The sequence below is a fragment of the Ammospiza caudacuta genome, chromosome 6, assembly GCF_027887145.1.
Source record: "Ammospiza caudacuta isolate bAmmCau1 chromosome 6, bAmmCau1.pri, whole genome shotgun sequence".
In the NCBI taxonomy this organism is placed as follows: Eukaryota; Metazoa; Chordata; class Aves; order Passeriformes; family Passerellidae; genus Ammospiza; species Ammospiza caudacuta.
In genome coordinates, this window is record NC_080598.1 from 49,612,373 (window position 1) to 49,637,026 (window position 24,654).

General features: G+C 39.3%; 1 protein-coding gene across 2 annotated transcripts in view; it reads right to left on the bottom strand.

The window, feature by feature from the left end:
* CCDC88C (coiled-coil domain containing 88C) overlaps positions 1-24,654 on the bottom strand; it is a 95,687-nt gene that overhangs the window by 7,288 nt on the left and 63,745 nt on the right. For both annotated transcript variants that reach the window (XM_058806767.1, XM_058806766.1), the window contains exons 13-25: positions 24,433-24,614; positions 21,255-21,392; positions 18,762-19,832; positions 16,611-16,738; positions 15,605-15,746; positions 14,774-14,962; positions 14,228-14,389; positions 12,798-13,075; positions 7,994-8,137; positions 6,484-6,670; positions 6,114-6,259; positions 4,836-4,925; positions 3,820-4,061 (exon numbers count right to left, since the gene is read on the bottom strand). In XM_058806767.1, the coding sequence (XP_058662750.1) occupies positions 3,820-4,061; positions 4,836-4,925; positions 6,114-6,259; positions 6,484-6,670; positions 7,994-8,137; positions 12,798-13,075; positions 14,228-14,389; positions 14,774-14,962; positions 15,605-15,746; positions 16,611-16,738; positions 18,762-19,832; positions 21,255-21,392; positions 24,433-24,614 (3,099 nt within the window). The remainder of the gene's footprint in view (positions 1-3,819; positions 4,062-4,835; positions 4,926-6,113; positions 6,260-6,483; positions 6,671-7,993; positions 8,138-12,797; positions 13,076-14,227; positions 14,390-14,773; positions 14,963-15,604; positions 15,747-16,610; positions 16,739-18,761; positions 19,833-21,254; positions 21,393-24,432; positions 24,615-24,654) is intronic.

Sequence of the window (24,654 nt, forward strand, 5' to 3'; positions counted from 1 at the left end):
AGTGCAATAGTGGATAGGAAATTTCTGCCACCAGCTTGTCAATCATGTGTGCTCTCTGTAAAGTGTGGGAGTGACAAGGGCTGCTTAGTGCCAGTGGGAGGGTTGATATTATACATGCAACAATTACTGTGAAAGGAGGAAGAAAAGGAGCAAAGACATGAATCTAGAGAAGATAAGTGAGGTGTGAAATTCCCTTAACATTATTCCTCGCAGGTGCATTTTACAAGAACTTACTTCAGTAATAAAACAGAATAGGGAAAGAGTGACAGTAGTCATGCTCTTACTCAAAGAAAAATAATGCTGATTTGAAAATTATCTATCATGATCCATGCACTAAGCTAACTGCTTTCAGGTTTATATCTTTGCTGTGGATAAGAGCTCAGTCTTTACAAGGCTGAAACTCTGCTCTTACAATGTCCTGGTGCAATGATTTTTAAGTGAAGTTCCTGGGATCTTAGCAGGAGAATAACAAAAACTCTGCTAGAATATAATTTAGATTAAGAACGAAAAATTATTTTCTACTGAAAAAGCAGGTTAATTAATTTTTTGTAATGTCAATGTAATGCTTCAAGGCACACCTAGAACAAGATTTAAAACTATTTACTGCAGAAAACACACCTAATGAGATCCAAGATTCTAGATTTTATATATTTCTATGGAATACTTGATTAAGTAACAGAAACTAAATGCTGAAAATGCAGCAGAGTGCAGCAGTCAAAATAAGCAACTTGCAGAGACAATGGACAGACAGTTCAAAGCACAGAGCAGCTGTGAAGCTGTATTAGAGGAATGGACCAATGTGCTGTCAATCTTAGGTGGCTCCTAGAAGCTGACTTCATTCAGGAACAGTATTTTCTCCCTAGGTCTGCATGGGCTTCACAGACTGGGCCAGCACTTGCTCTCAGAATTGAAACATATGCCATGCCTGCAGGGGCAACTACTGGCTAAAAGTTCACATGCAGATCTGTATTTTTAACTGACTTCCTAGATACACTTAACACCTTCCATGAATGCCAAAAAAATTAATTGCCCTGGAGACTAACACTCTGCACAAATCCCCAGATGGGCAACAAAAACCAGGCTGCTCTGCCAGAGTCCCTGATTGTGCCACTGGGGACAGTTCTGAGTGAGAAGGGAAACAAGATCATCTGACCTCTCTGCTGAGCCCCTGGTAGCACACTGCCTGTGCTGCATCCAATTCTCTAACAGGTGGGGACTGGACCTGCACATTCATTTCAGAAGCCACTAGGTCATGAATATTAGGCAACAAGAATTCTGGGCAATGGATTAATGAAGGTTATTCCCAGCCTTAAGAGAACAAATCTACATTCTTCTTCCAAAAAAATCTGTTGAAACTGAAGCAGAAGAAACTGAAACGTCATCTCAATTCAAGATGAATTCTCTTAATTAGGACAAAACCTTGCTAAATATCAGGTCTGAATGTGAGCATCAAGACACTTGGCTGAGAATAATTTTTCCAGTAGCTTCCATTCAAAGCTAAACTACTCAAAAGCAGAAAAAGGTGTTACAAAACATTCCTTTTTGAAATCATTTAGTAGCACAGACTATTGGAAAAATCTCTGGAGCTTAGACTGTATTTTTATTTTAGTAGGACTACCACACTGTAGAAAGCATAGCAACAGCAAACCAGTTCAACACTAACTGGACACAATGCAAGTACATGACTGCAAGAAAATACTGAAGCGAATAGCAACTTCACTTACTGACAACATGCACCACAGCCAATATACATACGCAAACTGAATGCCATGGGGTCCCCTAAAGTGTGCTGCATTGAAGAAATGATCCACAGTGTGCAAGAGTGATTCATCTTCTACAGGAAAAATTAAGTCCATGTTCACTAATCTTTGCTTGTATTTAGAGTATTGTATAGACATGCTGAGTGTCTCTATCAATGTGCGTGTTCTTTTAAGGCATGGGGGATTTTTTAAAAATATTTTTATTTTAATATTTGTCAGAAATAAATGAAGATAAATGTTACAGAGAAGGTGTTAGAAAACTCCCAGTTCCGGGAAAGAAAGAATTTCATTAGGAGAGGATGGGATGTCGGAAGAAGACCAGAACCGGAGCCGATTAGAGAAAGACTGATGATTCGATGGAGACTTAGGAGACTTTTCTTTATCCTTGCTTTTGCTTCTCAAAAAGGCAATCTTTTTGCGCTGTGCAGCTAAATTGTTATCACCCAGGTATCCCAAAAAGAAGAAGAAAAAAAAAAAAGTAAAAAAAAAAAGCCTTATAAATAAAACTTAAAATGACTTAACATAGATTAAAGACTACACCATCAGTAAAAACAGAAAAGGCTAAAACAATGACCAACACCTATAATGGAGGACTGATGAATGCATAGCTAAACATATCTAATCTGACTCAGATTAAGGCATAGATTAACACATATATACAGTATTTAAGCAAGTCTACTAAGAAAGTACTGTTAGATCATTCAAAATGTTTTTGCTTTATAATATAAAATTAAATTGGTGTACATGTTACTCAGTGATAACACACTCAAATTTCCTAGATGTCTCCTAGGCTTTAGTACTGGTGAGCCTCATCTCCACTGAAGTGTGTTTCATGTAGCATCACAACGAATGAAGCCCCAGAGACCTTCTGTTGTCTCTGGCACTCTGCAAGGGCCTTGTTCTTTGGCAACCCAAGCCCACCTTCCCATGCTGAACTTAGGATACATGTTAAAAACCTGGAATCATATGGATGATCTTATTCCATAAAACATCTCTTTTTACTTTAAGTGAATAAATGACCTCAAAGAATTAGAGGAAGAGTTTTACCCAATTCAAAACAAAAGCTTCAGACAGACAGGTTCTTGCAGTAGTTTATAATAAGAGTTCTTTTCTCAGCTACTCCCCTTCTGTTTCCCACCCCCCACAGTTGGAAGACAGGCATTATTATTCAAATATCAATTTCAAAATTGTTTCTTGGAAAGTATTCCTGGAGTATGACAATCTATGTATACAAGCTGACAGAAGTTATCTCAATGGAATAAACAGAGCTTGGGACATATATATTACCTTTAATAAGGATGAAAAGTATTTATTTTGAGAAACTTTCTTTTAAATTTCCCATAATTAGGAACATCTGATTTAATGTATAAACTAACTTAACAGAAAATCATTCCATCTTCCTTACGTATTCCTTAGTGCTAAAAATATAATTTCATCATTTTACATGAAAAAACTCCTAGTTTAATTCTAAATCAAAACATGGTATTGTCTCCAAAATCCTACACTATGAATTGGTTATTTACAATAAATGGGTTATTTGTTCTGCACGTGCACCACCTGCTGGCAGTGGCTGTCAGCCAGCTCATGCCCCTCAAAGAGCCTGAACCACACACTATTCCATAATCCAGCTTTAAATGCTTTGCTGCAAAACCCCAGTAAATGAAGCATTAGAACCAACTTATTCAGTAACAATGTATTATGCAATACATGCGGGCAAACAGAGACTGAAGGGAGAAGTAGAAGATGAAAGGAAGAAGGCAAACTAAAACAAAAACAAACCTATTATCTTCTAGAGTTTACTCAAATTTCTAGCTTAGGGTTTTATGCATACTAAAACTTCTATTGTACTAAAAAAAAAATCCAAACAAACAGCTCAAAACCAAACAACTAACCAACAAAAAAAAAAAAAAAAAAAAAACAACCAAAAAAAACCCAAAAAACCTTAAAACAAACAAAAAAGGACATAAAATATAATGTGATTGGGCATTAACATATCCTATATATGAATTTTTATTTTTTTTTAAATTCAGCTCATGAATTTAGGCTAGGCATTCCTTACCTTTGTTTGAAGAACACCCAGGGCTCTCTCTCTCTTCCACAGGGTTTGACCCTGGAGAGGTATTATCCTGAGCCTCGTGTTGATGTTTCAATTTTTGGGAGGCAGATGGAGAGTTTACCATCTCTGGAGATTCACAATGCCATGTGGAGCTTTCTGCTGCTGGTTTCAACCGCTCCCTTGAGGTCTCCTTCTTTGGCTTGATAAATTTGACTAAGGCTCTGGCTCCAATCCAGGGGTTTTTCCTGATAAAGCAGGTTTTGTGAATGCAATCCAGAAAATGCTACAAGAAATACTCCCCAAAGAAGTTTACAGCTGTGCTAAAGCCATCAAGCCATCCTACATTTTTTGTTTACTGTCATGAATTGGTTCAAAAAATGCACCATGAATTTCACAGCACTTGAGATCCATTTCCCTCCTGAAGTCAAAATTACTTTTACAGAAATATTTCTTCAGCATGAGAAATGTGAGAAAGACAACTGTTCCCTCTGCCAGAAATCTAAACTACACATATGGGCCACATAAAGACATTCTTAGAGTATGACAAGCTCCACTACAGGAACAGACTGAGGAGGAAAAATGAAAGCTGCTTTGAAGCCTCTTTGCTAAGGTTATCAGTCAGAACTATGTATAGTGGAATTAATTTGGCTCTTTTTTGTTGTTTTTAGTATAATTTTTAAGTCCTTCTCTCTAACAGACTGGTTATGCCTTGCTTTGAAAGAGCACCTCTGAAAGCTCCTAGTGCTGCTTAGTCACATACTGGGAGCAAAGTGGTTCTTTCCCAATTATTTTGGGAGTTTCAGATTCTTGTATTAATACAGAGGGCCCCACATGAGGTCCTGTACTCTACATTAACTCAACCTGCTGCTTCAGGGAGTACCTTGCAGAGTAAGAGGGAAGAGACAAGTGGAGACGACACCACCCATTATTCAGATGAATTTTCTGTTATCCCCAGTTATGGAAAGCCCTTTCTTGCCCTCACTGATCTGTACAGCAGAATTAATCCATGTGGAACTTACTTTTTTGGAGCAGGATCATAGAACTTGTACTGGTCCATTATCTTCTCTTCAAGTTTTTCCTTATGTCTTCTTAAGGCATTCAATTTATCACTGTGAGGGGGGAAAACATATTCTGAGTCATCTGTATGAAATTAAGCATAATCAAAAAACTGAAGACCAAAAACCACCAAGAGAAGAAAGAGACTGAAATATATTCCTATCCTGAACCTTCAGGATTCACAGTCTGTTTGGAGAGGGCAAATGCAAAAGCCTACCAACTATGCTGATGGGTGATTTTTGTGCAACAAAGCATGAAAGGTGAAAGAACAACAGTAGATGGTGGTGCAAGATTACTAACTAATATTTCAGGCACATTTTGTTTGGTGGGTGTTAAGACTAACTGTGGTTTTTACTGATTATTTTGTTAACCTATACAGGGAAGTTGGCAGATCTTATTTTCATTCAAGTAGTAAGGCAAATGCACCTCCATCATAGAACAGTCAGACACCAGGATAAACAGATCAGAGAACATCTGAACTGTATTCAACCTATTTCAGCAAACAATTTCTAACACTTCAACCATGTAAGCCAGTTGATATAAAACTCAACTCCGTAACTCCCATATCATCCTGATGTGCTTAAACTAAAATTCTTGGGATTAAGAATATTTTTATTCCTTCTTTCATACCTATAAGAGAAATTCACTGCAGTGAAAACAAGGTTCTTTGTAAACACACAGTATCTTTAAACAGGATATCTCACTTTGACATGTCAACCTGGGCATGAAGGGCACAGCAATGTAGGTTGATGTCTGTATCCTTAAAAACAACATCAAAGCAGGTATTTCTTGAAATGCAAATGAAAAAAGCAAGAGGAGTATGAATATTTGCTATTCTTCAGGAACCTAAATACAAAATGACTCTTATAAGACTGTATTTTTGTTGCAACTTGGCTGTTTTCCAAAACCTTAAAACTCTTTCCCAACCTCCTCTTCTTTGAGAAGTACCACTGGGTTTAGCATTCCATCTTTTCTAACTCTATTTTCCACATAGGTTCATCTGTATTATTTGAAAAGAGCTGCCCAGGTGTTTTGTGAACAACCCTTTGCAGTAAGGCAATGCAGAAACATTTTGTACTTTCTCCCATTACAGTTATCTCCTACCAAACATCCCCTTTTCCAACAGCTATCAAGAAGACCTATCAATCCACTGCCTGCTCTTCTAGTCCTGATAGATCATTTGCATTCTATAATTGTCTAGATTACTTAAGGTTTCACAATTCAAATCTCTTTTTTCTTACATGTACTGTTTCTGTTCTTCATGATACTGCTCCTTGCTCTCCATGTTCTGCTCCAATAACATCTGATTCTGCTGGCTCAGCATCTGAATCTGGCTCAGGAGATGATGGTTTTCTTCTTCCAGATTTCCCTTTAGCCGGGACAGGAGCTATGAAACAAGACAAATTCATCTTTCCTCTCCATCTGGAGTGCACCATAATCAAGATAACACAATAGCATGGCAACCTAAGATAAAAACCATACACTTCAAACTATGTGGGGGTGTTGTTTCACAGTTTAACTTTCTATATACAGCACGCCCAAAGCTTCACACCATGTGTGGCAGCTCTCTAACCCAAAAGCAGCAGTAGCTGGGTATTCACAGCCACTCACCTCACAGTGGTTATCCAGCTTGGTCAGAGAGATATCCATGGATTGGTGCTGTTCTTTCAGCTCATCATAGCGAGCTTGCCAACGATTCAACTCCAGCTGAGAGTTGTTCAAGGAAGTTTTCAGCTCTTTAGTGTGTGAATGGAGCCCTTCATACTCTGCCTTTAGCTGGTTGTGCAAGAAATTCACCCTAAACACGAAGAAGAGAGCAGGCTTATGAAGGGCACTTCACAGAAATGACCTCACATTCAAAGACCACACCATCAGTTTGCAGCTCTCAATACATCAAACATAGTTCCAAAGAATAACTCCTAAGGACATTTTTATTCTAAGCATTTCATAAAATTTTAAGAAGTAGTGGTAACATTACCAAAAAAATCAAATTTACAAAATAACTGAAAGGAAAATACATGAAAAATAAAACTGCTATTTCTTCAATATGGAAGAAACACACCACAGATTTCTGAGGCACAATGTATTTAAGAGCATTGGGATATAAAGGCAGATCTATTTGGCACAAATAAAGAAAACTCACAAGTTATTTTTTTATCCTGATGTATGAAATATAAGCATTCAAGTGTGAAACACTGTGGTGTTGTAAGAGGATACTGTGGCATTTTTTTACACTTTGAGGTAAATCTAAAAATGTCTACAAATAAGGAAGGCATAATATTAAATAACTAAATGAACAGATTAAGTTCTGTATCTGCTGACAGACAAGCCTGGTTCTGCCAGCCCTGTAATCAACATTATGCAACATCTTTGTCCCTAAGTAAATGAATTAGGAACAGCAAACTTGAGAAAACCTCTCAAGAGCTCTGTACTGTTCTAAAGCACACTGGTACAATTGTAGCTCAATTTAAAATGTGATTTTTAAATATGATTCAAACTGACATTGCTTTAACTTGATGTGCTCTTGACTGCTCATTTGCACCAAACAGATTCTCAGAACACCTTTGTGGTATGAACAGGGCTACAGGGAGGTTTGTGGGTGAGGCTCTCAAAAGGGGCTCTGCCCTAAGTTAACAGCTACCCACTGATCAAGAGTTTCTAAGATTGCTTTTAATAACAGGAATGGCAATTTTCTCTGGACTGCAGAAAATAAACAGTGGTAACTCCTAGAGGTAAAATCATACTGTGTAAAAACCACAGACCAGTGCTCCTCAAGGGGAAAAAAGCCAGTATAATTTGGGGCCTTGGCATTTGTAGTTCTGCCTAAAGGCAAGTGCTTGTATACAATTCACTGCAGAAAATGCTTTTGAACTGAACCAACCAAGCCCATTTTGTATGAGCAAAGGTTTCAGGTCTGAAGCACCAAATAACAGTATCAGTTGACAGTATTCATGAAGCTGACAATCTTTAACAAGTAAAAATTACCAAATTAACAATACAAAATAGAGAAAAAAGAACAGACACGTTATATGAAGGTACTTCAGAGCTAATGCAACACATCCATGTTTTGCATAATTGACTTTTAATTGATATATTTAACAATTTAGCAAAGGAACCATACCTATCCAGTTCCTCCCTCAGCTTCTGATTTTCCCCAGTGGTTATTGCATTTGATCTTCTCTCTTGTTGCAGAACCTCTCTCTCATTTTTTAAAACTAATTCCAACTCTTCTAATTCTGCTTTGTGTTTCGTTAAACTGTTGTATCTGCAAAAGGAAGAACAGCATACACTCAGCTTTCATTGAAACATTTTTCTTCCTCTGGGTTAATATTTTTAATAGCTAATCCCACAATGATTAGAAAGCATTTTTTTTCTGGCTTTATTTATATCATCCACACTTATGTGGTTAAACTTCTACCAAAGCTGAAGAATTCAACACTATGCATGAAAATTCAACTTAGTATACAAGTCAGCAGAGAAGACTTTGGGAAAAGAGAAAGAAAAAGCAAAGCATTTTTTAAGGAAACAGGAACACCACTGCCAGAATCTTACTTCAATTTCAGATTCTGGTAATTTAGTAAAAGCATGAGATTCTGCAAAATGAGTGGACACTGCACCACTGAACTGGAATCCCAGTCACAAATAACAGAGTGGCAAGAGTTCAAAACCTGACTAGAAAGCAGCTCCCAAAGAGCAAAAGAAAAACAGTGCACTGAGCAAGAGTTTGTTAGGGAGCCACCTAATCCATACTAGGTTATATGCAGAGGTAATAGCATCCTGCACATCTACTAATCTCCTGCATGTTCCAGACAGATGATGAGGTATCAGGGAGTTGACAGCAAAACACCTTTAAGCAGAGGCTGACTCACCTGCTTGAGTTTTCATTAGTGAAGAAACCAAGAGCAAAACCAGTGTTCACATCCAGGCCTCCAGTATTACTTGGTTTATATAACTTGTGCATAAACCATTCAGGGCAGGGAGATGGGGAGAGAGAGAGGGCTGAAGGCATCAGCCCTCTCTTTAATTTTGATCTCTGGAATGCTAAACTAACCGAGGTGTGGAACAACTTCCCTGATATTTGGCACATGGATTAGGCAGGCTCAGCCTCCCTGAGGTGCTACACCACCTGCATCCAGAAAACTGAGAAGAACAGGGTGGACTGACATCATTTCACAAGGCAGCAAGCTGTTCCCAGATCTTTTTTCCTCTCTGGTGGCTTCTGTCAGAATTTGTGCCCACACACACCAGCAGAGGCCACTGGGGCCATTGGTGCAGTCAATGTCAAAAGTCATCAGCACAATTTTGGTCACCGTAATAAAAGGGAATTGCCCCAAACTATGACATACATCTGTGTCAAAAATGCAGATGTACTCTTCCAAGCACTTTTACAAGAGAATCTAAGTGGAAGATGCAACATTGCTTAAAAAGCTAAAGAGAACAAACATCCTTCTGTGACTCTCATGCCAGCAGAGATGAATGCAGAGCACAGTTACTCTGCAGTCATGAAAACTTCAAAACAAAACCAAAACCAGCAGACAGCACCAAATACACTGACTCCTGCCAACTTGTTTTTCTTTCAGGCTACCATTCCATTCATCCCAGGGTCAAATTACAGCCTGTCCCAAATTCCAGTCCATTGAAGGGCCACACAGGAAAGTACCTGTCTCCCAGACAAAAGCTGCTTTATACTACCCATTCCCAGTAACAGCAGTAGAGTTTAATTAACCTTATTTATTTGTTTTCTTGCTCCATTCAGCTCTGGGACATTTCAAATTCAATGTCCATACAACAAATGGAAGAACCTGAAAGCAGAGGAAGGTTTCACATCCAGCTCCAAGAAGCATTTTAGACAAACTGTGTGCCAATGCAGAGTCTGAGAACACAAACTCCAGTCAGTCCTTTAGCAGAGATTACCATGGCTGTCTCTGCAGAAATTGCACTGTAAATTCTTTTGCTGTCTCTGTATGGTAGGGCTACTCTGTTCATTTTTATCCAAGCCCTCTATGTTTTAAAGAGGGCTCCTTAGAGAGAAGCAGAATACTGGTCCAGCATTACCAGCCAGGCCCAGCACCACAGGCTGCCACATTGAGCCTGAGGCAGACCACAGCTGCTCCCCTAGTTGTTAGGTGAGAGGTAAGAAAGAGGAGAGAGTGTCTGCAAAAATGGAAATGATTGTTCGTGTCCGGAGCCCTAATGAAATCCTCAGGCAAAATCTTCTTGTAGTAGAGATTCAGCCTGGAGTCTACAATTTGAGCACAATCCGTGCAACCTGACAAGCTCTACCACCAGAGACCAGGTCACCCTTCCTGGAGACTATTCAACACTCATGTTCATTTCACTTTATAAAGCATCAGGCTCTTAGAAAAGTTTCAAAAAGGTTTTCTCATACATGAGTATAGAATTCATTTTGGCTCTGACACAATCTATTCCCAGGACTGAGGAAATGTAGTCATCTTTACTCCTTTTGGCTTTTATTCTTTTATTCTTTCTGCTGCTTTTTGAGGAGAAATACTATGGGTAGATATTTGTGAATGAGACAATTTTGAAAATGCTCAGATATGATAAAAAGTGTGACAAAAGGAACCCAGAAAAATAACTACCAGGCAGCACCGGTAACATAATAATACAACTCCCTGCTATATGTAACCCTGCAAAGCAGAGATTATTTTCCCAGTGTCTCTGCAGGATTAGACTTCTCCAAACTAAGCCACAAAGAAATGCTCAGGGATCTGTTAATCATCTGTAGCTACAAAATTATTACCTTCCCTTAGTAATATGCAATATGTAAAGCAGTTTCAAAAATGCAGAAGAAGCCAGCCTGTGTGTTCACTGAGACCATCAGACAGACAACTCAAAGTCAAACAACTGCTATTAATGGTAAATGACCCTAACATACTAATTCTCCTCTTCTTGCTGAGCCAAACCACACATCTGTGGTTTCCTGGGCTATGACAGGCCATTTCACTGCAGTTACAAACAACCCATTATTAAATCCCCACTACAGTGTTAATATGTGCAGAAAGAACCAAAAGCGGTTTAATGAAGTTTGCTCAGGTGCAGAAAATATTCTGTGGTTAGAATGCTGCAGAGTGAACTACACAAACCTTTGGGACCTTGGCTGTACATGTTATTGGATGTGCACAAGCTAACTGAAGTTGCTGTGGATCTAGATGGTTGGATGTAGACCAACTGCAATCATAGGTTTGTGTGGAAGTGTAATCCTGCCTTAAGCAACAGAACTCTGATTACAGAGCTGCCAACAGCTGAGGAAAACCAATCACCGTGGAGCTGTGACATGCAAAACTCATCTCCTAAACACCACACAAGAAAACCTCTTGGTTGCACTGAGCTGCTCTGGGGAAAACTTAGCAGGTGGCACATTCTAGCTGAACTTGAAAGTGAAATATTCTATCTTATCAGTCACAGACCTTAGTTAAAAAGAAGAGGTGTAAGAAAATTCTTTTTATGCTACTCTTTCTCCCTTCTGCTCCCTAAGCAGCACATGATGGAGGGAGAACAAAACATGCACTAAAAAAGTAGCTTGTGGCTTTTTTCCTGACAGCCAAATGGAGTCCTTGGACAAATCACCTTGATAAGTACCTTTTAAGACTGATCTGCTGAGGAGGATGCTGCACACTTAGTACTGCCAAATTCAACTTGCTTTGAATACAGAGAAGGCCACCATCTGCTCCCCTGCAACACCTCTCACTGGGAGTCACATCTCAGAAAGAGAGTCCAAACTGTTAATGATCACAGTGGTGACCCTCTATAGATAACCTATTCTTTGAAAAACACTTTTTCCTTAGGCTAGAGCTGCTTAGTGTTTGGTACTCATCAAGCAAAGAAAGAACACAGCAAATTGCCTTAACACACTGCAGTGTAGTAATCTCAAGCAAAGCCTGAATCAATGAGAGCCATTAATCAGTCTGAGAAAGACTTGGTGAGCAGGAACAGTGTCTGTGTAATCACTTACAGCTCATTTAGTTGACAGCCAAGCAGCTGTCCTGTCACACAGCCCCAGTGGATATTTTAATCACAACAGTTTACTTCTGTACTTCATAAAAATCTACCACACATTGTATTTGCCAGCTCCTTAGTCTTTCAGGAAGAAAAGTTTAGCACCAGTTTGCAGTCCACCATCAAGGATCCCCACCAAGCTGCTCTGAACCCAACTCATGATCTTGCACAGAAATGAAATCTAAATAAAAGTGTTTTGAAGAAAATCTCTGAAAAATATAAGAGACATCTGAGAGGCAGACAGAGCAGCACTTTTGTAGCAATACATTATGTGTATTGTTCAATTCATGCATAATTGTCAGAAAATGACAGTGACTAGAGACTAAGCAATTAACAGTTTAGTCATTTCCTAATTCAGCTGAAGGGCCTGAAGCAAAAGCTATAGATATGAGAACTACAAGAAAATTAATAATACATCATTATCTCATAGGTCAATACAGCTTCCTTCAGAGAGCCTCCTTTGACATGACACGGATGTCACAAGGTTCAATGATTGAAATTTCTCAAGATACACCCTACTCACATATAGGTGACCTGCAGACTTTATGGTTAGGAGAGAGACTCCACACAGTAGAATTGGATAATGTTTTTAAGGCTGTATGATGTTATACCACAAATCTTTAAATGTAGTAGAAGAATCTATGTTATGTCTGACAAAGCATCTGAGATCGAAGCCCATGTTTGCTAAGTATCACCAGAGTCACCTCTGTTCTGCCACCTTTAGAGATCTAAAATCTAGAGCTTTGAAAATATTTTCATCTAATGTCCCAATGACAACAGGAATGACTAGACACTTTTTCAGGGCAACAACTTTGTAATTTATGCTTGTAATTGGAGACAACATTTAAGGCTAAAATTGTAACATAGGCACATTCTCGCTACACAATACCCCTGAGCAGTGAGCATACCTCTCACGCAGACCTTTGTGCTCCAGATCCAGGGTTTTGTGTAATGTTTTTAGGCAGCTGTGCTGATTTATTAGCCTCTCATACTCTGCAGACTGCCGTTCATGCAGTGAAGTAAGGTGTTCATGGTCCTGAAGCAATGACTCATACTCAGCTTTCAGCTGCTCCTTCTGTTTCAGCAGATTTTCATTCTCGTTCTCCTTGGCTGTCTGCTGATTTTGCAGTAAAGCATTCTGGGCCGTCAGTGAAGCACTCTGGGAGTTGAGAGTTGAATTTTCTACCTAAAGTTTTGCAAGTAAAAGTAAGTATTACTTATCCACGTCTACTGGTACATACAACAAAGATTTTGTAGCAGCTCACATCCATATAGAGTTAGTCAAGAATGCCTACGCTGCCTTGTTGACTTAAGACATCCACGCACAATTTGGCATAATTTTGGGATTACTGCTGGCAGTATGCACCACATAAAGCTATGCTGTCAGTAGTAGGAAAATTATCACAATAACCTCTAAACTGAAATTTTTTTTACCAGAAGCTTTACCAGAAGCTCTTGAGCCCAAAGACCAAGATGATCTGGAATACTCAGAACTCACCTGCATCTCTGACAATCATGATCAGAGTCAAAAGTTACCCTGTAGTTGTGTATAAGTAATGAAACTCAAGTTCACCCAAACTCAGAAACATTAACTGCATCACTGTATGTGGACAACACTCCTAACACTGTGTATGTGAGCATTACTCCTAACAAGTCTGGTTTCAGTAGAGAGATGGTGCACTGATTTTATGTAAATCAATTACAGATGGGAAACAATTAATGAGAACAAAAAACCCATCTCTCCATCTCTGAACGTGCAAGAGGAAGACCTTGAAAAGTGAAAGTCATGCAAGAGAAATAGAGTTAATCCAATGCTGTCCTTTGAAACTGGCCTTCTTCTCAAAGTAAGTTTTTTTTTTTAATCAAGTAATTTTTAAGAGTATCTTTTCCACTGGCAACGTTGACATTTTGTCTGAAAGTCTGAAAACCGTGATTGGAACTCATTGCTACAACACCTATAGGGAACTGACTTGTGTCCTCTTTCCATTTCTGCTGAGCTCTTTCACAGGCACAGCATTAACACAAAAAAGAAAACCTTTTTTTAATTTCAGAATTATAGCTTCTGGAATAACACATCTGGATTTTGCTGTATTAATTTTAGTTTATTCTCTGTAAATAACCACCTTCTTGCTGAAGGTAGCTACCAGACATTAGCTACAGACCCAATTTCCTTTCTAGCTTGGAGAAAGTCAGACCCCAAATGAAGCTCCACCTCCTAGGCTTCATCTTTCCATCATTACATCAGCCTATCAACACAAACATTTCATTATTGTCATCTTCTCCACACTACAGTAATCAAATCCAACCTCCTGGCACAGAGACAGAAGGATGTTCTGACCTGGAGTTTGGCTGTCTGTGTCTGCAGGGCAGTGTTATGTTCTTGAAGGAAGACATTTTGCTTCTGTAGTGTCAGGATCTGATTGTTGAAGGAGACATTCTGTGTTTCCAAATGCTTTAGCTGTTCCTTAAGCAGCTGCTTCTCTGTATGCAGGGCTGCATTCTGAAAGAGAGATGGCATTGAAGAGGTGACAGGAAGAAAAGAAACAGCTGTCCTGATTATCTGGAGTCCTTTCAAAGATGAGAACCAATTAATGATGATCATTCTGCAACAAAGGCATAAAAAAACCTCTTTGCAGCATTAAATACAGGTAAGACAGATGGTAATACACAGGATCAACCCTTGCAAAGATGGGACAAGATGGACACAAGACACATGAAGCACTTAGGTCCCGCGCAGTCCCAAGAGACACCCAAGGAATCTGGTAGACTTGGGTGCCCCAGAAAACCTATCAGATTCCTTTAAGCTCAAAAATCCAGTTCTCACCAACCCACTCAAGAGTACAAGAGAAGTCTATGAGCTAAGAGGACACAGGAGAAGGCTTACATTCCTTTCTAGTTCAATGGCCCTGTCCTTCAGTTTCAGCAGCTCTGTGGTGGCCTCTTGGTGCCCTGCTTCCAATTTCTCATTCATTTGCTGATTGGCAATGAGCTTCTCTGCTGAATTCCTCAGTGTCTTCTGAGCATACTGCCCATCCTGCTGAGTCTGCTTGAGTGCATCAAAGTCCTTCTTCACCTACACAATCAACAAGCAACAACCTTTAACACTGAAGGAACTGGAATAATGCATTAATAATGATGGGATATGTCACTCCTCTCTTGCACTGTACAGACTTTCAGAGATTCAACAACCATTACCCCACTTCACAGACAGGGAAGCTGAGACACAGACAGGTGGAAAAATCCACATCTCTTGCCCTCATGCCAGGTGCCTTTAGACTCAAGCTCAGTCACCTAACAAACAGGCTGTTCTTAGGAGAGATGTTTCAACTGCAGTCTTCCTCAGCCCATGGAAGACTGGGGCATTCTTGCCTTGCTTAGTTGTTTCCACTAAACAATGCAGAAAAACACAGCCATGCCAATGAAAAAAAACCATGGGAAAACAGATCTACAAAGAGCAGCTATCCAAGAAAACCCCTCCTAGCCCAAAATTTTTTTATGCATTTTGTGTCATTACATACAAAAGGACAAAAAAAGGCAGTCTAGTGAAAAAAAGGTTCTTAGAAAGGATGTGTATTGGGAAGGGCAATGAGAAGAACAAACCTGCTATTCAATTAAAAAAAAAAAAAAAAAAATCAAACCTCAAACCAAAAAATCCCTGAACATGTGAATGTGCAGAACTGCAATGTGAAAAATTAAAATCCACTTAAGCTCTTACCATATTTAGATCATTCTGTAACTGCTGGTTCAAGTTCAGAAAGTCTTTCACTTGAGCTTCCAGCATTGCAATCTTCTCCTCTTTCACAGCTAGAGTTGATTTTAGTGCTGATTCAGTTTTGCTTTCCAGAACCTTGTATTTTCTAAAAAATATGATAATAGCTTTCTGATGTCTGCCACCAGGATATGAGCCACCATCTAAACAGCAGACTTCACCTTCACCTGTTCCCAATCCCACTACATCTTAAATTATACATGCCTGCTTCTTCAAGAAAATTATTTCCTCTACTGCTGCGGATTACTACTGATATATTATAGCTAGAGAATTCACTTGTGGGAAGTCCAATCAATTTTAACAGAGATTAACTCCAGCATGGTTCTACAGAAATATCAAAGAGTTACAAGACTTGAAAGAAAATAAGTTTCTTTCTTTCTCCCATAATTACACTACAGAAAACTCTTCTTATGGCTCTTTTGTAGATTCTTAACAAGGAGGAAGATCCACATTTTAAAGGTTCCTACAAGATGGGTAGGTTTCTCTAAGTAGGTCTTACCAAGAAGCCCATATGCACACAGGTTGTTGGGATTTTCTGTTCATTGCTATAGGACTTACAAAGAAATTCCTTGCCATCAGAAATTTCACATATATGTTTATATAAACAGGTATCTAGACCACCAATTACATGAAGTAATGACAGACACTGTTTAACAGACATTCTACATGAAGAGAAATACACATTGAAATAGCTACTCAGTTACTCTGCTGGGGAATACAGAGGCACTGCAGTAACTGTTAGCATGGGGACAAAGTGGCATTTCTTCCTTCCACCCAAGAAAATGTTTTGCAAAACTTACAGTATCCTGCCAAGCTTGCCTCATAAAAATGTGGTTTATGTCCAAAACTGTTAAGGGTAATGGCAAGGAGGCAGATGAGAACCAAAAAGAAAGGCAAAGGGCTTCAGTTAGGCTGAGTCAAAAGAATGTCTGGAAGAGCTCAGTTTCCTTACGTGTCACCATTGCCATTATCATCCTCCAGCAGCAGCTCTTTGTTCAATCCCATCTTCTCCAGTTCCTGGCTCAGTTTGTCCAGCTCACTAGACAACTTTTGACTCTTCAGCTTCTCCAGGACCAAATCCTGAAACAGCATTAACACAATTAGTTGCTATGCAAAGGGTGGTGGTAATTATCCAGCACTATACATGTTTTTAAGTGTACTGAAAAATTCATTGGATAAAATCCTAGTTTCAAGTAGGTCAGTTAAAATTCTTCCTCAGTGACAGCTGAGTGCAGAATTAAACTGATTGGTTTTATTTATAGGTCACTTGAAAAAAATCTGCAGAATGCTTCTTTTGGCCTTTGTTTCACTCACTGTACTGAACTAATTCTGCCAACACTGGCTTTGTGCCTGCCTGCTGAAGGAGGGAATGTGCAGGCCAGGAGACACCACCCCATCTCTGTGCCACACAAGGACTGTGCAGGGCAGGGGACACCAGCAGGGGGAGTTTCCATCTCTCAGCTAGGACAGAAAGCCCTGCCAGCACTGGTACACACACAGGAGCAACAGGACTTCAGTATGGGAGTCTCCTGAGGCATCGTGGCTGTGATGTTATTACCAAGGGACTTGGTAACAGGGTCAGCAGTGAATAATGCACTGAGTTTCTCACATATGGTAAATGCTTTGTTGTTGTGCCAGTAAAGTGGTCTGTGTGGAAATGGCCTGGGTAGATGTAGTGCCACCTGCATTTCTAAAAAGGACAGATTATTTTTGGTGCATAGCTAAGTGTGAAGATCTCTACCATTCAAAATTCTCTGAAATACAAATGCACCATAGAGATCTACATTGCTTGTGTTTCTGCTAAAAGTTTTCTTAACACATGAAAAAAGAACAAAAAAGCTACTGAAGAACTTTGAATTAAAAAAAAATATCCTGAATGTCAAACAGAATCAAGAATAAAATTTTATAAAAATACTTTGTCAAACTGTAGGTATTCAATAGTCCTCTGACATCAAATTTAGCCATGAATTCATTCACACGGCAAGGTAAAAAATATGGTTAAGGTCAGTGCCAGTCCAGTGATCTGTAAAAAGGTCCCTTTAACATCCATTAACTCCTTCTGCAGGATCTATAGAAAATAACTAAAGAAAAGAAGATGGGCTATTATATGGGTGTGCACCACTGGAAATCTGCAAAATCTGAGAATGGAAAGATTATAGAGGAGCCTTCTTAGAAATTATATTGTTTTAATAATTTTTAAGGAAAGTTGGATAGAAACATAACTTGGGCCTGTGTCAAGTGTTTCTGACAGACTTTATTTCTCCTCCTCAAAATTACACTAATGCTTCAAAACTGAAATAAAACTAAACCTTGAAGTAAGCAATTGCTTACTGTATTAATCTTGCTAAACTTATCTATTTCACTGAGCTACTGCAGCACAACCCTTTTTCATTTTAATAGTCCTTCACAGGGAATCTGGTGCTGGCAGGACAGCAGCAGCCAGGACAGGCAATGAGAGCCAGCTGCAATAATCTGAATCTGCTCATAGGCCACTTGTAGAGTGTCAGGCTCTAGCACACACATCCTCAGATTGCCAATGTCCTAATGCTTGGCACAGGAAGAGAGCACTGCTGCTTAGCATGCTCTCATCCAGCAGGGAAACATCTGGGGAAAGATGCTGTAAGGTAGCTGTAAAGCAAAACCTTGGTGCAGCTGGTTTAGGTTGCTCATGTGGGATGGTTTTGTCTCAGAACAGGGATGTCTATGTGTCCTCAATAAGTGCCAGACATTTCTAGGCCTGAGAGTCAATCTCCCCCACTGGAGCTCTCAAGTTAGCAAAAAATTTTGTAGCCACAGTTGGAGGAAAGTATCAAAGTCTTTGGTTAACAGGCACCACATAAGAGCTGTTGTAAGATTTTATTCTGCATGAAAAAAGATGTAATTTAGAGACTGCATTGTGGACACAAAGTGGACACTGCACAACTGCACCAAGTGCAGTTCTTGGCCTGTTCCACTTTCCAAGGCAACACTTTCAAATGACTGTGAAGGCTGTGTTAAGGCTGTGAAGATCTCCTGTGGGACAGAGATATATCCCTTCAGTAGTTCACTGAGCTGAAAAAACAAAAAATAGCAGCACAGAACCCAGTAGAATTAACTTGTTTACCTCTCTCAGTGTAGCTAGTGTTCTCTTATCAATTGTAACTTGCTTTAGGAGGTCTTTATTGTCCTTTTCAAACTCTTTCAGTTTACAAGATGACTCTCTGAATCGAGCAATTTCCTTTTCTAGTGTCTTGTTTTCCTTCTCAGCGACTGCTAGCTTTACTGTACTGTCATCCAAAATAGCATCTTTCATTTCCACTTGCTGCCAAAGCCGTTTTGTTTCTTTCTCTAGCATTTTTTTGTCTTTTTCTAGCTGAGATATTCCTTGTTCTAGGGCTTTATTTTCCTTTTCTAAGCTCTCTAGCCGTTTGGCAGAAACCTTTAGCTCTTCAAGGTTCCTCTGGAGGACCTGATTTTCACTCTCCATTCCTTGAATTTCTTTTTCTAATTCCTGGATCTTTTTACTGCTGTTCTCCACAATTTGTTGAAGTCTCTGGTTTTCAGAACTGATACTCTGATAGCTTAGCTCCAGCCTCTCTGACTTCTTGTTCATTGCTTTTAACATTTCCACATTCTTTCTTAAGTCCTCTTTCTCCCTCTCCAAATCTTTATTTTCTGCTTCTATTTGTGCCATTTTTGTGCTAGTAAATCTCATGGTCTCTACCACTCTTCTAAGCTCCAGATTTTCTTCATCCAATTGCTTGTTGTCCCTTTCCAGGTCACCAAGACGGATGGAAATATTTTGTAATGTGTCCAAGGATTTTCTTAATTTCCTATTTTCCACTTCCAGATCACCATTCTCTTGCTCAAGAACTTCCACTTTTTCTGTCACTATTTTCATCACTGCTGCCTTTTTTGTGAGCTGTTCATTTTCCCTCTCCAGCCGATGGAGCTCTTTTTCCATTTCTTCCACTCTTTCCACTTTTTCTCTAACCTGGTCAAAATTCTTTTGCAATTGTTTCTTCTCAAATTCCAGCTTGCTCAGTTTGCTACTTGTCTCAGTTACCGTTTCATGAAGGATTTTGTTCTCTTTTTCAATATCTTTCACTCTTGCCTCGCTGCTCACTTGTGATCTTTCTCTCAGGGATAGGACAACTTGATTAAGGTGATCATTTTCTTGTTTAAGGTCCTTTATCTACATAAACAGTTGTGCAAATGTTATTCATCTACTTACAAGTATGGTATAAATTAGTCCTAAAGCAGAGAGATGACTGTTAACAAAATCATATCATATCAAAATCAATTTAATCCAAGACAAATTCCTCAGCAAATTATTTACTTGGTAACCAAGAACCCAAACTCTTAAAAAATTTATTTTAATAAATTAAAAACTGTGCTACATTCCTGCTACCATCCAAGAGGCAGGGGCAGAAGGAGAAAGCAGACAGAGGACCTTCAGAGAACACCTTGGAGAAGATGCTTTGTTACAAATCATTCTTAACAGAGGGTATCTTTCAATCTAGGTTTACCTTCATCTTGGGGACCTGAAGACTGAAATTATCTCTGGTAAGGTGCCAGGAACCTCATAATACTTGAAAATGTAGAGCAGTTACAGATGTCATTAAAGACACACTTCCTGTAAGGACAGTACACTTACCCCACTGGTCAAATTTCAGCTGATGCAATTGTAATTTAGACTGCAATTTGCATTTGATTTTTATACTAGACAACATCCACACAAATCAAAAGCGCCTAGACCTGAAAAAACCACAAACTACTCTTTTTTAACAACTGGGAATATTTCTGGTTTCACTTCCTGCCCTACCTTCAAACCATCTATTAATTCCTGCCACAAAGAGTCTGTATTTCTTCTAACTAAAATATAAGACTTTGTTAGTAAAGTGCATTTTCCCAGGGAGAAGTCTGCATAAAAATTCTTCGAGATGAAAAGAACTACACAAATGGGACATTTTGCTATTTAATTTTCACCTCACAAAACCTTAAGAGTAGATTTTAATACAGATTGAGAATATTCAGACCAGTCTCTAATGATCTGTGTCTGTATTTTTTTCGTTTGTCAAATCAGTGCAGATGGTACTTGCACAAACCTGTAATAAGAGTTTTCAGGCATTGCACACGAACTGCAGCACAGTGGTTCAAGCTGAAGGGCAACTAAAATGTCAATCTAGAAAACAAATACTTTCTCAGCATCTCTTTTAAACAGAGCAAAAAGGCTGAGTGGCTAAAGAACCTCAACCAAACAAATCATGCCATAGTGGAAGTCAACCTTCAGGAACAAAATGGGGATTTATTTGCACATCCTAAAACCAGTTGGTATTCCATTTAGTAAGATCCAAGGGCTTTTTTCACTCAAGGGGGAATGTCTGTTCATATAATAGCCTAAAGATCCCTTTATGGTAACAAGAGCAGGAATCAGCAAAACATGCTGGGCTTTTACACTTGCAGAAGATTTTAACCTAGATTTGAACAAGTTCAACCTGAACTTAGTAGCTCTCAAATTGCCTTATCTCCCTGAGAGAACCAGATGCTGTAAATGGCATCACTGAATTAGCATTACTGAGCACATGTTGTTATGTTACATTTGAGAAATTCGCACCTGTCTGTCTTTGTCGGCTTTCAGAGTCTCCATGACAACTTGCAGCTGCTCTTTATCTTTTATCAGCTCCTCACTCAAGGTTTCCAAATCTTGATTGCTTTGCTTCTCTTTTTCAATTTGATTTTGCAACTTCTCAATCTGTGTGAAGAGAACACACCAAAACACATCAACCACAGCTGGACACAAGGACTGTCTGCACTTTAAGTCATTTTGAAGATCAGAGAGAAATGAGATGGGAACTATGGCTAAAAGATTAAATCCCTCTCTCCTGCAGTTACCATTCTCAGAGGAGGAAATGATCTTGTTTTTCTCACAGTGCTAAGAATCTTCTGCATGCCTTTAAAGATCAGAGCATATAAGGCACAGCAGTAAGAAATGCTTAGTTCACCTGCCTGCTGAATGCCATGTTGTGCTCCTGTCAACAGGAATTAAGTTACAGCTGCTCCCCTTCCTGAGGAACTTGCCTCCTCCTCTCCATCACTGATGGTCTTACTCTACCAGTTAATGCAGGCAGTTATTAAGACACTTCAGTGAGCAACAGCACTAAAAGACCAAACAACAACCTAAAACAGTAGCAGAGGAAAAAACACTAAAGCACTGGGGTGACCAAGTTCATGCTCCCACTCCGTGTTCTGTTCTCTTTTCCCCAGCAGGTGACAATACCACATTTGAAAGATTTGTGAATAAGGCTCCAGTCCTACAACAAACAAAGTTTTCTCACTTATTCATTTTGAAAGCTGTACTTGTAATGCATGAAGAACAGAAAAGCAGTAGCTCTTCAGTACTTAGAACCAAGAGGTTCTGGGAACTGTACTTCCCAAGGCAGGAAACAATTCCTTTTTAAACTTGCAAAGTGCTGTGAGCACCTACAGCTCTGCACAAGTATCAGCTCATTTTTGTTTTGGTATTATCAACTCTGCCAACAGTGAAAATGTCAATGAAAGGGGTATTAAACCTAATTCTTCCAAGTGGGAAATAGCTGGAGGCTGGGCTCTGCCTATGTCAACATGCCCCTCATTACAGGAAGTGTTTAAACAAGCAGGGGCTGCCCAGATTGGAGATAAGGAGGGCTCAGCAGCCAGAAATGTAACCATGTGGAGGTTCATTGGTCTCAAAGGAGCTGTTCACAGAAAGCTGCAACAAACTCAGTGGCTCAGCAATAGCTGATCTTCATCTGCACTTCCCAGAGAACTGGAGGCAAGTAAGACATTACTATTTCCAGCTCCTTTCAGTAAGTCAGAAAGGCAGAGACAACAGACAGGTACTTGGACTGCTACTACTTGAGTGTGCCTGAAAGGAAGGTTTTCTACTACCAGCTCCCCTGAAAACCTTGAAAAAAAAAGGAAAAAAATGTACATAACTACTTTTTCTAGCATGTCCTCTGGTACTACTAGAATAATCTTGTTTCAGCTACATGATCCCACAATCACTAGATCAGCAGATAAACAAGCATATTCAAACAACAATTTTTGAAAGTCTCAGACAGTGGATGAAATCTCAGCTCAGTTAAACAACTTTAGGGAGACAGGATTTTGGCAACTTTCCTGAGATATGGATATCTCAGGAAAGTTACCAAAAGAACCCCAAAGACATAGAACATTTGAGAAAAATACTACTTCATCTCTCGCCCTCTGACTTACACATGCTTGACTTTAACATTTCTCCAGAGCTCTTGCACTCCCCCCTGCCCACTGTAGCAAACATTCTGCAACAAATCTGAGACTTGGCCTATTATTTCCCCTGGCACACCTCACCGTATTCTAATTGAAGGGAATCACAACTGTTGGCACCAATAGAGTGCCATAACAGGAGATGCCCACAGGAATCTGCCTGGGGCAAAGCCAGAGGCTGATCACAGTTGTTCAAGTGACTTAAATTGCAGTACACCACAGGTATCTGCTGAGTGCTTTCTATGCCTCCATCTCCAGTTTTAGGCATGTAAATTAGAGCTGGATTGAATTACTTATACACAACGGGTCATAAAAAGAAGTGTGGAAGGAAAATTAGAGTAAACAGAATCTTTGCAGTATTCCTTTTTCACAAAAGAAAGGAAAAAAAGCAGAACTGATCTCAGCTTAGCAAATGAATCTCTGCAGAAGATGGAATGATCCAGTGCTGGATACTGCCCTCCCTAGCAGAGAAATGGGCTTGTTACAATCTAGGAGTCCATGAGCAGCATTTCATATGTAGGTGCTTCTCTCCCTTGTTCTTTAAGGGATTCAGCTAGCTCACAGGCAAGCCGAACAGAACTGAAATGATTGCATCAATGTCTCACACACACAGGTTACAGAAGTCATGGGAAAAGGAGAAATGTGGCTTAGATTGTGGATAATTTATGAATGGTAGGAATTTGGAAAAATCCAACATGAAAATGTTTTATACTACAGAGTAGGAAGCATCCTTTTTTTCCCAGCAGCATTTGGCTCAATTCATCAGAACTGAGGAATCAAGTAACTAGTCAGACAAAAATGAGGCTGGTAGTTGTAGGTGAACTGAGCAGTGTATTTCACAAGGACAAGGACTGAGGTGGCATTTGAGCTAAATGTAATCAAAGTTAACAACAGAGTGCAACACTTGCACATGCAAATAAAATAAAAAAATTATGACCTACATGTTTGTTACAAAGATGGAAAGAGCTGAAGTCTTTACAGGCAGAGATAAACACTAAAGAATTTATAACAGCTAAGAGGACAAGAAAAACAAAAAGCAGGCCCAGGACTCTGGACAGCAAGAAAGACATTTAGAATATACTAACCTGAATTCACCTGTGTAATTTATTTGACTTACATGTAAAAATTATTTAACTTTCAAAAAACAAAAATAGTTCAATGTGACCATGGCTTCCTTTCTGTGAGACAACAAAGAGGGACACAATCAACAGTACAATCTGACAGGGGCAAAGAGGCGCTGAAAATCAGTTTTTATTTAACAGGAACAGTCACTTTTTCTTACTATGATGCACATAAGCAGGCAGTGAAGTAGAAGGCATTAAATAAAATTATTAGGATTTAATTGCATTAGAATGCAATTAAACAGACAGGACCAAAATCATGGTCAGTTTTATGGGGATCACGAGTGAACTCCCTGAAAACTCTCATCATTCAGGAATGCTGCACAGCCCTTTTTGCACTGTGTTTAAAAGAACTAAGAGCTCCATTTTCTCCTGTGAGGAAATTACCTTTTTGCTAAGCTGCTGATTTTCCTTTTCCAGTTCCACAAACTTTAGGCTGCTCTCTCTGGAGGTCAAGGAGGCATCTCTCAGCTCTTGGATTGTGTTCTGCAAGCTCTGATTATCCTTCTCCAGCTTCAGTATTCGACTTGAAGCACATTCATTCAACTCAAACACAAAGGACTTTCTGGCTGTTGAAACATGAGAAGCAGAAGGTGGCACCAATCAATT